This window comes from Chanodichthys erythropterus, chromosome 21, assembly GCF_024489055.1.
Source record: "Chanodichthys erythropterus isolate Z2021 chromosome 21, ASM2448905v1, whole genome shotgun sequence".
Taxonomy (NCBI): Eukaryota; Metazoa; Chordata; class Actinopteri; order Cypriniformes; family Xenocyprididae; genus Chanodichthys; species Chanodichthys erythropterus.
Genome location: NC_090241.1, coordinates 29,296,320 through 29,312,706, shown reverse-complemented (window position 1 = coordinate 29,312,706; position 16,387 = coordinate 29,296,320). Strand labels below are relative to the sequence as shown.

At 40.4% G+C, this 16,387-nt stretch overlaps 1 protein-coding gene across 1 annotated transcript in view; it reads right to left on the bottom strand.

The window, feature by feature from the left end:
- LOC137010554 (contactin-4) overlaps positions 1 to 16,387 on the bottom strand; it is a 49,233-nt gene that overhangs the window by 13,568 nt on the left and 19,278 nt on the right. The window contains exons 10-15 of the mRNA XM_067372624.1: positions 11,612 to 11,762; positions 6,676 to 6,803; positions 3,115 to 3,287; positions 1,156 to 1,273; positions 621 to 779; positions 223 to 372 (exon numbers count right to left, since the gene is read on the bottom strand). Coding sequence (XP_067228725.1) covers positions 223 to 372; positions 621 to 779; positions 1,156 to 1,273; positions 3,115 to 3,287; positions 6,676 to 6,803; positions 11,612 to 11,762 — 879 coding nt within the window. The remainder of the gene's footprint in view (positions 1 to 222; positions 373 to 620; positions 780 to 1,155; positions 1,274 to 3,114; positions 3,288 to 6,675; positions 6,804 to 11,611; positions 11,763 to 16,387) is intronic.

The following is a 16,387-nucleotide window of genomic DNA, read 5'->3' as shown; positions in this document are numbered from 1 at the left end:
CTGCGCACTTAATTTGTGTCCTAATTGTCTGTAAATTATTTTGCAATTTGGATGTTCCCAGGAAAACCGGTGTGAATGCAGGAGTGTTTATTTCTCATGCCTGAACTCTATTACGAGGAGTCACTCCTGGTGATTTAAACTAATTATAGAATTAAATTACATTTTCTCCTTGCTGATGTATTAGAGATGACAGATATGGAATCAGGAGGGATGGGCGCATACCTGCAGCTTTGGTGCGAACGGGTTTGGATGGCACACTGGGTTCCCCCACCCCCACGCTGTTGATAGCCACAACTCTAAATTCATAATCTACCCACGGATTTAGATTCACTGCCGTCGCATGAATCATCTGTCCAGGCACAGAATCAGGAACTAGGATTAAAGAAAATTTGGAATGGAAAAACACATCAATACCCATCTGCACAAATGAGTAGCCTAGCATAATTATTTTGGTCTATCTTAGCAATTGCCTGTATCTTTTTTTATCTTAAACAGTGCATTTAAAAAAAAGCATTTGCATGAATCACATTTAAATGGCTCACTCAAAAAAAAAAAAAAAGAATATGAACAGTTGCTTATATTTCTATTATATAAACAAGAAAGTATGCAGACTACTATACCGGTTTTGACTGCCTGCCATCCAATAGAGAAAGGGGTCCTGGCTTGCACAATGTAGAGGGTAACAGGACTGTGGTTGTCAAGTCCGGGGCCCCACGAGAGCTGAGCGGTCCTGTCTGTGACGTCCCCCACCAACACACCCACCGGAGCACCAGGGGGCCCTGACAACACCGCCGCCAAAGAGACAAAAAGGACTCAAACTTACTGTGCATCCTCATCAGAGAAGGACACAGCAAGGTGACCAAGTACCTTGCGATGTGAGACAAGTCTGCCCACAAAAGCCGACATGTTTAATATTCACAACCAGGGAGAGAGATCCTTCACTTGATGATGGAAATACAAAAGGTTCTAAAGAGCACGAAGCAGGGAATTAATGCATTGATTTCAGATACTCCTGTAGTCATTACTTCAAGAGCTGAATAACGGAATAAAACAGAAATAGAGGGGCAAATTGTAAGGCCTTTTTAATTTATATTTGATAAATGCTCAGAAAAGTGTAGAATACTGAACAGCCTTCTCAAGGCAAGACGCACATACCTCTGACAATTAAGTCTGCCGCTGCAGACACACTGTCCACTGCTGTATGCACCATGCAGACGTACTTCCCAGAGTGCTTCAGCTGCACATTTCTGATCATAAGATCCCCAGAAGATCCCTATAAAAAAGTATTATATAAAAAGTTACTGAATAAAAATCTATCTATCTATCTATCTATCTATCTATCTATCTATCTATCTATCTATCTATCTATCTATCTATCTATCTATCTATCTATCTATCTATCTATCTATCTATCTATCTATCTATCTATCTATCTATCTATCTATCTATCTATCTATCTATCTATCTATCTATCTATCTATCTATCTATCTATCTATCTATCTATCGTTTATTCCTATATCACTGCACCAATTAAAACCATATTATAAGGAAATGGTTATGGTATATAAAGTATCAAAGTACTATGGTATTATCATCTGATAATTATTTTTTTTTTTTTAATGGCAATACTATGGTATGTTTTGATTACTATATTCATGTATTGTGGATTGTAAATGCTAATGTAAGGTACTTTAAATAAACCATAGTAGTTTACACTTTATTTGGTAACACTTTATTTTACAGTGTCATTGTTACATATGTTACATGTATTTACTGTAGTAATAACTAGAAATTATGCATAATTACATGCAGCTAATCCTAAACCAAACCCTCATCCCAACCCTACAGTAATTCCATGTAGCTAATTGCCATTACTCAGTACTTAAATATATAATTACACTGTAATACTGACACCTTAAAAGAAAGTGTAACCCTGTATTTTAAGGTGTAAGTATTAAAATGTAATTATACATTTAAGTACTGAGTAATTAACTACATGTACTTACCATAGGGTTAGGGTTGGGATGAGGGTTTGGTTTAGGGTTAATTGCATGTAATTATGCATAGTTATTACTTCAGTAACTACATGTGTAATGTGTAACAATGATACTGTAAAATAAAATGTTCAAACGTTTGTGGATTTTTAAATGTTTTTGAAAGAAGTCACTTATGGTCATTTATTTGATTAAAAATATTATTAATATTGAAAAACCATTTTCTATTTGAATATATTTTGAAATGTAATTTATTCCTGTGATCAAAGCTGAATTTTCAGCATCATTACTCCAGTCTTCAGTGTCACATGATCCTTCAGAAATCATTCTAATATGCTGATTTGGTGCTCAAGAAACATTCCTTATTGTTTACAATGTAAAAAATGGTTGTGCTGCTTAATATTTTTGTGGAAACCATGATTTTTCATGACTATTATAGATGAAAATTGAAAATTATAGATGCCTTTACTGGCACTTTTGAACTATTTAAAGCATTCTTGCTGAACAAGAGTATTAATTTGTTCTTACTGACCCCAAACTTTGGAACGATAGAGTTATGGTAATACTGTGGTACTTTTGTATGGGAAACTTTCATTTCTGTAGTTATGACACATTTGAAAAACATTAGATGGCAGTGAAGTAGCAAAGGACACTTTGCTCTCGTATTTGATTGGCTCTTCAGATTACGTTCCTTTATCTCACTTAAACAAGCAATCCTACTGTTGTTAGTAAGAGCCCACCATTCGTGAATTTGATCATTGGTCTCTCCAGGTTCTCAAAAGCAATACTTGGGAACCTGAAAAGCTGGATGATCTACACAGTCAGAGAGTGGGTCCTGTGGATAGCTATTTGAGGTTCACTGTGTGTTAAACAGAGTGCGATGAAAATCCTGTAATCAGACAGATTTGTGCCTCTGTGTTCAGAGAGCAGCCAGGTGCCCTTGTACTCAAGTTCCCTCCATTGCTAGCTGAGCTACAAAAGTTAAAACGCCAAGAAATCTCAGTCATTCCTCACACGCATTCCTCTACCCCTAGTTCTTTCAAAGAGGAATCCAAGGCTACAGTAATTCAGAAAAACAGCATTTGTAGCTTTGAATTATAATGACTGACAGAAACGCACCCCTCCAATCATCCCGAAGTGATCATGTCTACTGAAATCGATGAGTTTCCCGTTGAAGAACCACTTGAAGACGGGGTGTAGAGTGGAGTCTTTAGATACTTCACAAGGCAAGACAATGCTCTCCCCTACTGTGGCATCCATACTCAAAGGGGGGACTGTAATCTTGGTCGGTTCTGACAAAGGGAAAAAAGTACCAGGAGAGAAGACTTTAAATACTTTCGATTTGTTGTAAAAAGAAATCTACAAATTAGTCTGATATAGTACTGATTTGCTTATCCTGATGAAAAAAGCATCCATGAACTATAAACTACAAACCTGATTCCAAAAAGTTGGGACACTGTACAAATTGTGAATAAAAACAGGATGCAATGATGTGGAAGTTTCAAATGTCAATATTTTATTCAGAATACAACATAGATGACATATCAAATGTTTAAACTGAGAAAATGTATCATTTTAAGGGAAAAAATAAGTTGATTTTAAATTTCATGGCATGAGCACATCTCAAAAAAGTTGGGACAAGGCCATGTTTACCACTGTGTGGCATCCCCTCTTCTTTTTATAACAGTCTGCAAACGTCTGGGGACTGAGGAGAGTTGCTCAGTTTAGGAACAGGAATGTTGTCCCATTCTTGTCTAATACAGGCTTCTAGTTGCTCAACTGTCTTAGGTCTTCTTTGTCGTATCTTCCTCTTTATGATGCGCCAAATGTTTTCTATGGGTGAAAGATCTGGACTGCAGGCTGGCCATTTCAGTACCCAGATCCTTCTTGTACACAGCCATGATGTTTTATTTGATGCAGTATGTGGTCTGGCATTGTCATGTTGAAAAATGCAAGGTCTTCCCTGAAAGAGACGACGTCTGGATGGGAGCATATGTTGTTCTAGAACTTGGATATAACTTTCAGCATTGATGGTGTCTTTCCAGATGTGTAAGCTGCCCATGCCACACGCACTCATGCAACCCCATACCATCAGAGATGTAGGCTTCTGAACTGAGCGCTGATAACAACTTGGGTTGTTATTGTCCTCTTTAGTCCGGATGACATGGAGTCCCAGTTTTCCAAAAATAACTTTTGATTTGTCTGACCACAGAAAAGTTTTCCACTTTGCCACAGTCCATTTTAAATGAGCCTTGGCCCAGAGAAAATGCCTGCGCTTCTGGATCATGTTTAGATATGGCTTCTTTTCTGACCTATAGAGTTTTAGGTGGATTTTAGATGGATAGCACGGTGGATTGTGTTCACTGACAATGTTTTCTTGAAGTATTCCTGAGCCCATGTTGTGATTTCTATTACAGTAGAATTCCTGTATGTGATGCAGTGCTGTCTACGGGCCCGAAGATCAGTATGGTTTTCCGGCCTTGACCCTTACGCACAGAGATTGTTCCAGATTCTCTGAATCTTTGGATGATATTATGCACTGTAGATGATGATAACTTCAAACTCTTGGCAATTTTTCTCTGAGAAACTCCTTTCTGATATTGCTCCACTATTTTTTGCCGCAGCATTGGGGGAATTGGTGATCCTCTGCCCATCTTGACTTCTGAGAGACACTGCCACTCTGAGAGGCTCTTTTTATACCCAATCATGTTGCCAATTGACATAATAAGTTGCAAATTGGTCCTCCAGCTGTTCCTTATATGTACATTTAACTTTTCCGGCCTCTTATTGCTACCTGTCCCAACTTTTTTGGAATATGTAGCTCTCATGAAATCCAAAATGAGCCAATATTTGGCATGACATTTCAAAATGTCTCACTTTCAACATTTTATATCTATATTCTATTGTGAATAAAATATAAGTTTATGAGATTTGTAAACTATTGCATTCCTTTTTTATTCACAATTTGTACAGTGTCCCAACTTTTTTGGAATCGGGTTTGTATAAACCAGCCTATGCTGGTTAGGCTAATCAGTTTTAATGGTTATAGAGTGCATGTGTCAAACTCCACTCCTGGAGGGCCACTGTCCTGCAGAGTGTAGATCCAAACAGAGACACCTGCCTGGAAGTTTCTCGTAATATTGAAGACCTTGATTAACTGGTTCAGGTGTGTTTAATTAGGATTGGAGCTCAGCTCTGCAGGACAGTGGCCCTCCAGGAACTGAGTTTGACAACCCTGCTTTAGAGAAATTTTGGGCAATTTTCAGCCTGTCAGGGTTGGAGACTGAATGAGCAAAATCAGCTGAAACCAGCATGGCCCAGTTGGGAGAGCAGCTAGACCAGCTTAAAGGGTTAGTTCACCCCAAAAATAAAAAATGATGTCATTAATTACTCACCCTCATGTCGTTCCACACCTGTAAGATCTTCATTCATCTTCGGAACACAAATAAAGATATTTTTGATAAAATCCGATGGCTCAGTATTGCCAGCAAGATAATTAACACTTTCAGATGCACAGAAAGGTACTAAAAACATATTTAAAATAATTCATGTGAGTACAATGGTTCAATCTTAATATTATAAAGTGATGAGAATACTTTTTGTGCACCAACCCCCCCCCAAATAACTACTTTTCAATAATATCTAGTGATGGCCGATTTCAAAACACTGTTTTGAAGCTTTATGAATCTTTTGTTTCAAATCAGTGGTTCAGAGCGTCAAAGTCAGTTTGATACATGATCCGAACCAGTGATTCGAAACAAAAGATTCATAAAGCTTCAAAGCTTCATGAAGCAGTGTTTTGAAATCGGCAATCACTAGATATTGTTGAAAAGTCATTATTTAGTTTTTTTGACGCACAAAAAGTATTCTCATCGCTTTATAATATTAAGGTTGAACCACTGTAGTCACCTGAACTGTTTTACATATGTTTTTAGTAACTTTCTGGGCAACTGAAAGTGTTAATTACCTTGCTGGTAATAGAGGCCTCACTGAGCCATCGGATTTTATCAAAATATCTTAATTTGTGTTCTGAAGATGAACAAAGGTCTTACGGGTGTAGAATGACATGAGGGTGTGTAATAAATTACAGAATTTTCATTTTCATTTTTTTGGGTGAACTAACCCTTTAAACTGCCTCAAACAAATTTTTTTTATTTAGCATGTACTTGATGTTGAACTGTAGCCATAAAAAATGGTGTCTGCCTCATTTTCAGATTAATTTAACATATACAAAATTATATATTGTTTTTTAATGTTCAGTCCTGAATAACCCTACTTGAAGCCATCAAAGTGTCCAAAAACATGCATATGTAATGCCTTAAGTTATTAAAGGAGTAAATTGAGAAAAAAAAAAAAAAAATCAAAACTTGCAACAGCAGCATATTTTTAATTAAACATGTAGAAAGTGACTGGGAAGACGAGGAGAAAATCTGCTCCCGGTGCTGTGGACAGCTAAGGATTTTTTTTACACCAATGGCTGGACCAATAACTCACACATGACAAAAGCTTGGATGAGTTATACCTCTGTCAAACCGGCAGGAACATAAAACAACTATATATTTCATTATCAATTTCATGCTTGGGTTGCTCACAGTTTTTCCACTGGTTCTCATCCGGTTTAAGGCGTCCGCTTAGAAGCAAGAGAAATGTGCTGTTTGTGAAATGTGAAAGGTGTTTTACCTTTGACCACTAAAGTCCCAGAACTGCTGGATGTACCGAAGGGGTTTCTGGCAACGCAAGTGTACTTCCCTGCGTCGGATTCGGTAACGTTGGCGATCCTGATGGTGCCGTCCTCTAAAATGGTCCGTCTAAGATGGAAAATAATTTATGGAATAAATGGAACAACCAATGACATCTTGCAATAACTTTGCTGTTTTAATAATAAATAAATTATATATACACACTACCATTCAAATGTTTTTTTAAAGAAACTGAAATTTGAAATTGACAGTCTACTGCAATAGATAAATAAATAAATAAATAAATAAGCAAAGATGTTTTTTAGCTTTAATGTTGAAAGATATGGCAACTGTCTTTCCTTCTTTCTAGGCACCCCAAAAGGAATTCTTAAAGATTCAGACTCAGCCCAACTGTTCCAGACAGAAAAACAACCCTGTATTTGTCCCTGTGTGCTTGTGCTTCTTTTTAAAAAGTGTGAAAACTGTAGGAAATCGTTTAGTTTAAATAACCACAGCCAGAATTTTCAACAGGATACAGTCAGTCAATGGGATTCTAAAAGATTAAACCTCCACATTCACAGGTGAATACTGCTATATTAAGACCAAGAATAAAGAGAGAGGGAAGAGTATGTAAAGGAGAAGCTGATTCGTTCAGGTTTGAATTCTTACCTGCGGTCTTATCATTATCCAACATATGAAAGATGCTATCGACACATTAAAAGGCGTTTCCAAAAATGTCTGGATCATGTGAGGAGATGTTGATAGCATCTGACTAAAATGTTACCCTAGAGATTTGACTTCACAATATAGCTACAACAGCACAAACAAAACAGATTCTCTCTCTCCCCAAACAAGTTTTTATTAGTGGTGGTTGTTCAGGTTATGGATTTTTCATAACCCCTCAGTATAGGTTGTTTGCAAAGTTCTGGTGACGCGTAAAATTGCGGTGGAGGGAAAATTAGAATGGAACAGATGGAGAAAAGTCCGTACTGTGCTGGTTTAGAAAGGTATAAACAGAAAATCACAACAAATGTTGGACGTGATCCTTATGTTATGAAGAGGAGCGACTTTTCTACTGAATTAAAATACTTGCCTGCCATCGAGGCGGTAGATATAGAGAATGTGAAGCTGCCATCACGAGTTAGTCTGGTTTGTTTATATCGTGCTGCCTTTCTGCTACTGACGTTAAGGACAGTATTTTGATTTTCTGTAGTGATTGTGAAAAATGTCGCTATTGTAGGTCATTTATGCTAAATCAAATAATTAACATTATTCAAATATTTTTAATAATGTTAAAATGGTATAATATTAATGAATTTGATGATGTACTTATCCATTTTATTGCAAGTGCGGGAGCTTGCCGAGAAAGCCCACCCACGTGCTCTTCTGATTGGCTGTGATTTTTGATTGTCTCATAGTCACGTTGCGTCTGGTGTGGAGACAAATTGTTTGTCGCTGGAATCAAATTTTTTTTTTTTCTTTTTAAAGACGCGTCATAACTTTAAGTTAGTTACATAAAAACATATATTGGTCTAATTTGAATCTGAAAAATAAGACTGATTGCCTCTTGTTTAACTGCTAGTTGGTCAGATTCTTTCTTCACATTAAGGCAAATGGTCAAGCTTGGTTCTTTTGCCTTGGAACAGGAAGTAACCACTTTAGCAACCAATTAGCAACCATTTAGCTACATCAATTGTGGTAGACTTTTGTACCACGCACTAAACTGAATTCTGATTTATGTATATTTCGTATAACTGGAGAAAACAATTCTCAGAAGTGCTTCATCTACCTTGATATGCATCAACAAATGATGCTGCCTTGTTTTTAATAACTAGGAATGGAATGGAAGGAATGATAGATAAATAAATACAGCAATGTAAATATATAACACTGAGATCCGCTGTGACCTTCTCCCAGAACAAATCAAACATGAGCGCAGCAGACCTGCCAGCTCAGAAATCAAACAATTTCAGCTGCAGCTTTTAAAAATAAATATGTATTTACTATGGCTCAGAGAACATGCTTTACGCCGAGAGCTTTCATCTGATTTATTGACAAAAATATCAAACGCTGAGTGATAGAAGCGTGCCGACCAGACGACCCGTGAGCAATGAGCTGCAAAACCAATAAAAAAAAAAAACCAAGAGCTATCTGCTTACGGAACAAAACTTTTGACCACACAGAGCCACATTTATATTTGCGTCAAGACATGATGGCTTTGTAATCAGTCTCTGATCCTTCCTCTCCTGACCGCCCTGTGGAATACGATGACTAATCGATGCTTCTCCTCACAAGTTGGAGCACGTCCAGAGAATCACAGAAAGTCTACGGTGTAAGGCTCTAACACACTGACTTGATACAAACTCAGGAGTGTGAGATCCAACATCAGATTGACATGTTCATGTTTACACCTCTTCAAACTAAAACACAGTGTAATTGCTGTGAAAATATTTCAGACTCAACGATCACACATATTTACCCACAAAGGCAAAGAGCATCAATCTGTTCCTTTATTCATGAATGTAGGTGTCAGTATGTTCAGAAGGGAACAATACCTAACGTACACTACCGCTCAAATGTTTTGGGTCGGTAAGATGTTTTAGAAAGAATTCTCATCAAGGCTGCATTTATTTGATCAAAAATGAGGTAAACACAGTAATACTGTGAAAAGTTCTAACAAATTCAAATAACTGTTTTTTTTTTTTTTTATATATATATATATATATTTTAATATGTAATGTATTACTGTGAAGGTAAAGCTGAATTTTCAGCAGCCATTACTCCAGTTTTCAAGAAATATCATTTATTCAGTCTCATTTGATCAGTTTAATGTGTCCTCGCTGAATTAAACTATCAATTTCTTTCAAAAATCTTACTGACCCAAATATTTGAATTGCAGTATGCAGGGTATACACATTTTCACTATGTATGGAATACACAGATGACCCCACTACATGTCAAATTGTCACAATTTCACATTACTGTATCCCGTAATGCAATGAGGCAAGGCAAATTAAAATTAATTTTCTAAAGTAACAAATGTAAAGTCAGCCACACCTTTAATCTCTTTCTTAACTTATTATTTGATTGGACTGTCAATCAATTTCTGAATTAAACATGTAATATACAAAAATAATATTGTATATTGCGTTCAATAATAATATTGCTCGAACAATGTAGTTTAAAACATTTATTCTGCATAATATTTTCAGTTTTACATAATATATATTGTAAACAGTATGCAGTATACAGTGTGCAATATGCAGTACACTAGTATTCCTTCCAAACGCAACAAACCAGAAGCACACTGTGTAATAGCGTATCCCACAATGCAATGCACTCCACTTGACCTTCCATTTCCTTCCATTGTTTGAGCAGTCAAAATTTTACTCAAAATTAGATTTCAAAAATGATAACTGAATGCCACTCGCTGATAAAAAGACTGTTTACTGAAATGTTGATTGTCGCATATTGCATACTATTTCATATAGACTACTATTTGTAAAACATTAGTATGCAGTGTGCACAATGTGCCATAGTGTATCCCACAATGCATTTAAGTGGATTGTCAAAAGTTAAGACATTAAAAAAATAACTAAAATAACTACTTGCAAAATGATAACTAGATGCCACTTCCTAGACGTGCACATTGCTTCATATAGGCTTCTATTTCCAAAATAATAGTATGTGCAAAATGCACAATGTGCAATAGGGTATCCCACAATGCAGTGCACTCGACTGCCCATTTGCTTCCTGACACATTGAGTCCAAACCTGAAAATACTGCAAAATAACTATTTCCAAAATGATAACTGGAGGCAACTTTCTGAATTAAACAAACTCTTTACTGAAATGTTTATTTTTTTGCATATTGCTGCATATACACTACAAAGCTTTAATACATACTGTGCAGTATGCAGGTAGGAGTATGTTAGCACTCCATTTCAGACACTCCGAGGCCTACCTTTACCCTCTGATAGACAGTATCTGATACACAGTCTTGCACCTCTTGTCTCACTTCCTATCGCTCTCCCCCTTTCCATCACTCCCTCTCTCCCTCATCCAATAATCACATCGTTCCACAGAGACCCTGGGCAGCATCAGTGAGTCATGGCATGTGTGTTCTCTCTCAGGTCCAGATGGACCACAGTGCACAGAGTGAGCTCCCATTGGTTATCGCTCCATCCCCATCCATTACTGGAGATCATACACTTGTCCCTCCTGCCACCTGTTCTGACATGGCCATGCTAGAATGATTCTGTCCTGTTGAAACCCCACAGGAAAGACGCAGAACCAGGGGTGTATTAATTAGTGTTCCACTAGGCACTCACTCTTGTGTGAAAAGCACCATCAGGATGGATGTTGTTGGTTTTGAATGTGCAACATCTGTGCCTCGGCAGCGTGTGTTCAGTATGGACAACAAATGGCAATTATTTTTGAATAAAAATATGGAAAAAATATCACACAGTAATGGGCTAATGCTTTGCAAATAATGACTGCTGAAGGAAACAGGAAGTTGAAAAATGTATTCTCATAGAATGTAATAAAATGTTACACTGTTATTTCTATGGGAAGTAATGTAAATTTTGCATTTTTTTTTTCTTTCTTTCCATTTTTATCTGCAACATACATAAAATGAGCACAACTGGATTCCACTAAAGCACCCAAAAGATTTTTTTGTCATTTTAAATCCCATAAAATCAAAATTGTCCATAAGCTTTGAGGCGTTTTGCCAACATGGGAAAATGAGAGATTTCAAATTTATTGGGTATTATAGCATAAATGTAATAATAAATTGAAAACTATTACTGTGCAGATGCATGCAAGAAAGCGTCCTGTGTGAATGGCCTGCAAACAAACCCAAAAGCTCTGGGGACAACAGGAGTGCAAGTGGCTCATTTCGCACCTTTCATTAGTGACCAGTCTGCTGACCCATACCTCTTGCTGTCTTTCAGGAAGTCATTGCCTTTCCTCCAAGAGTATGAAGCTCTGGGGGACGCGTGCGGCCGGCATTCGATGATAGCTTCTCCACCTCTCTGAATCAGTGTGCTCTTCTTCAGTGGGTTTTTTGAGAAGTCTGGAGGTGAGGCTGAAAGACATGGGACATGTGATATACAATTTAAAGGTACATATTTCACTATTATAAACACTGAATACCAGGGTTCCCACACATTTGAACAATTAATTTTCATGACTTTTCATTAGTGATGTGACTGAAATTAATAATTTTTTTTTTTTTTTTTTAAAAACGTGAAACACCTTTTCATTTAGTCAAAAACTGAAACCAAAAATAAAGTTAATTTAATAATCAATTAATCACATTTATTTAACAATAAACACTCAAAAACTGAGTCGTATGTAAGCATTTAGATTGCACATACAGTAAGGCAGTTTTTATATTATGCAGAGTCATTACATGAGACAAGATATATTTCAGTAAGTTGTACTGTATCTTTCAACATAACCTCTGATGTTCATTCATGTTTATTTCATGCTGTAACTGCTATAACTAATATGATTTTTAGAAGGTACACTATGTAAATTTTGTCCCTTTAGCGGTTAATAAGCAATTTTGCAGAAAAATCAACCTGATCTCACGGCAATTCATACATATTTGACGAGGTGGCTAATTCGTACGTGTACGACCTCACTCATACGAATCTGTACGATTTTTGCCGAATCGTACGTATTTTACAAGTTGCCAAATTCGTATGAATTCTTACAAATTACCTACCCCTAACCCTGCCCCTAAACCTACCCGTCACCCAAACTGTACAAATTCGTACAAGTGAGGTTGTACGAATTTGTACGAATTAGCCACCTCATAAAATATGTATAAATTGGTTATAAGATAGCGTTGGAAGAACATTGTTTTGGTTGTGCTTTGGCTCTGCGTAACTGTGCGGATGAATATGGTTAACCTACTGCTCATAAAACATTCACTACTAGGCTTAAGGGATATAATCAGCTTAGATGGAAAGGATCTCAAGTTGACTAGCTGCAGACGTTACTGTAGCTATACCCATTAATAGACAAGGTACTTCCTTTAAAATAAATTCCAGCACAGTCCTAAAACAAAAATTGGCATTTCCATTTCACTTTGGAAACGTGTCAAATCCATCAGATCTCAGTAAAGCCAAGCCAATGTTGATTCTTGTTTTATTACAAGTTCTGTCGCATTCTCTTTTTGCCAGCAGACTCTCCTCTGTTTGGCGTTTATATAAAATGGGTGATTCCCCGGAGGTTTGAGATTTACCGTGCTCAATGCCAACTTTTCTCACGCGTAGTGACAAATAACATTTGCCACTCCCACACCATTCACACATCAAAGTAAGCGGAGCAACTTTTCTGTATTTACGGATATACAGTAATGAGACACGCACGGACGAGTGACGTATGTACGCAATTTCCTGCGTAGTCTAAAATATATACACTAATAATCGGCTTACCTAGTGAATCCGGGTCAGACAAAAACACTTTTAAGAAGGATTGTGTCACAGACACGCCAGGCTCCACCTCACCACAGTACCCACGCACTCAATCACCAGCTTATTAATCACCGCCACCTGCACCTCATTCACTCTGCAATCACCAGCACTACAAAGCCACCACTCTCACACACACTCACTGTCCGGTCTCGTTTGCACTACGCCATGTATATGCTTACCTTAAGGACTCCCCTTCAACATACTTACCTGCTCCAGCGATCTCCTTCATCTCCTTCGTCTCCTGGTCCCTTCGTGTGCTTACCCTTCTGTGTGTGTGAGTGTCTCCAACGTCTCCCTCCATCTCAGCTCAACTCCTGGATCCACAAACCACACAAGGACAGTATTACTTTATATTCATCTCTCAAGAACCTGATAACCGCCATTATCACTCTGTGTTCCACATATTGTTCCAATAAACTCACCTGGATTGCTTTTATCTCTGCCTCCGTGTCTATATCATAACAGAAGACCGGACCATAACAACTAACGGCATGAGTACCCACGATCCATTCCAGGAACTCGTGGACGTGCTGCGTCGAGCACTCACACCACAGCCCTCAACATCGTCATCCCACAACACGGCTGTCTCCGCACCCACCAGCACCACTCCTTCACCTGCATTCACCGCCAGTCCCATGGCCAAACCGGCGCCCTACTCTGGATCGGCGGAGGAATGCAGCGGATTTCTTCTCCAATGTGAGCTGGTCCTGGAGATGCAGCCGCACCTCTACACCACAGACACGGCTAAAATAGCGTTCATTATTTCACAACTGCAAGGGAAGGCTCTGCAATGGGCAGATTCGTTGTGGACCCAGAAAGGCCCAGTCGTCCAATCCTATTCGGCGTTCGTCTCCCACTTCCGGGAAGTATTCGGGAAACCTCTGACTGATTCCTCGACTGGTGAGAAACTTTATAATCTAAAGCAAAGAAACCTATCTGTTAACGAATATGCCTTGCAGTTTCGAACGCTAGCCGCCACCAGCGGATGGAACGAGCAAGCCCTCATCACCACGTTCCGTCAGGGGCTGGAACCCTCCGTGCGGCTGCATCTCGCTGCATACGAGGACTCCATGGGATTAGAACGCTTCATCCAACTCGCCATCCGCGTGGGGTCCCGTATGCAGTCGTGCATTCAAGAACACCAGGGCCAGTCATCCACCACTAACCTCCTCCGTCGGTCCGAACCCGTCAGCTCCCCAGAACCAGCCAACGAACCCATGCAAATTGATCACTCTCGTCTCACCCCCAATGAAAGACAAAGAAGGCTGGCCCTGAATCTCTGTCTCTATTGCGGAACAATGGGGCATAATCTCTCCACATGCCCAATCCGTCCTCCTCGACCCGTGGTGAGTGCAATATTTCCCTCCATTCAGAAAATGAAACCACTCACTACAACTGTAACCCTTACTGCTGCTAACATCTCTGTTCCAGTGGTGGCGCTCCTTGATTCAGGGTCAGCCGGAAACTTCATCTCAGGCACCCTCTGTAGACAACTCAACCTTAAGATCTCTCCTTCACCGACGAGCTATCAAATCCACTCCATCACGGGCAAACCCCTAAGCCGCAGACACATCCGTCACTGCGTGGGTCCACTACAACTCAGCATCGGTATCCTGCACACTGAACACATCCATTTGCTGGTTCTGGAGGAATCCACCGCTGACGTGGTTCTAGGGCGTCCGTGGCTGGAACAACACAACCCCAACATCTCCTGGCGCACGGGCGAGGTCCTGAAGTGGGGCGATCACTGCTTCCCAGACTGCTTCCCAGCGCTTCCTGTTCCAAAACCTCCACTCTCCAAGTCTCTTCTCGTGAATGCCACGTCCATCGAGAGCCCTGTTGAGAAGCGCTCCGTGGATGTTCCCCCTGACTACGCCCCCTTCAGCGACGTCTTCTGCCCGCAACGCGCCTCCAAGCTTCCTCCACACCGGCCATGGGACTGCGCCATCGATCTGCTGCCGGGTGAACCAGTGCCCAGGGGACGCATATACCCCCTGTCCATACCGGAGGAGAAGGCCATGGAGGAATACATCAAGGAGGCACTCGAACAAGGTTACATCCGCCCGTCTACTTCCCCTGCTGCTTCAAGCTTCTTCTTCGTGGCAAAGAAGGACGGAGGCTTGAGGCCATGCATCGATTACCGTGCACTCAACAAGATCACCATCAAGTTCCGATATCCACTTCCCCTCGTCCCAGCGGCCCTGGAACATCTCCGCGGTGCCACTGTGTTCACCAAGTTGGACCTCCGCAGCGCGTATAACCTCATCCGGATACGTGAGGGGGACGAGTGGAAGACCGCCTTCGTCACGCCCACTGGACACTACGAGTACCTCGTGATGCCGTATGGCCTGGTCAACGCCCCCTCCGTATTCCAGGATTTCATCCACGAGGTGCTCCGGGAGTTTCTCCATAAGTCCGTTCTGGTTTATATAGATGACATCCTCATCTACTCCCGGAGCTTGGCCGAACATCGCCACCACGTTGCGGAGGTCCTCCAGCGCTTACGGCAGTTCCATCTCTTCCTCAAGGCTGAAAAATGCTCATTCCACCAACCCTCCGTCCAGTTCCTGGGGTACGTGATTGATCACAGTGGCATCCGGATGGACGAGGGGAAGGTCTCCGCCATACAGTCCTGGCCCACTCCTACCACCATCAAAGAACTCCAAAGATTCCTAGGTTTCTCCAATTTCTACCGCCGGTTCATCAAAAACTACAGCACAATCGTCAGTCCACTCACCAACCTCCTCCGTCACCAGCCCAAGTCTCTGTCCTGGTCTCCATTAGCCACCGACGCCTTTGAGACCCTGAAGAAGGCCTTCACCACCGCTCCCCTCCTCGTCCACCCTAACCCGGACCTCCCGTTCATAGTAGAGGTGGACGCATCTACCACCGGAGTGGGAGCGGTCCTTTCACAGCAGCAGGGGACACCAAGTAGACTCCATCCATGCGCCTTCTTCTCCCGCAAGCTCAACCCGGCGGAGGTCAACTACGACATCGGTGACCGCGAACTCCTGGCCGTCAAGCTTGCCCTTGAGGAGTGGAGGCATTGGTTGGAGGGAGCTACTCACCCATTCCAAGTCCTCACTGATCACAAGAACCTCGAATATCTGAAGGCCGCAAAGAGACTCAACCCTCGCCAAGCTCGCTGGGCTATGTTCTTCTCTAGATTCAACTTCTCCATCTCCTACCGTCCTGGTTCTAAGAATACGAAGGCTGACGCCTTATC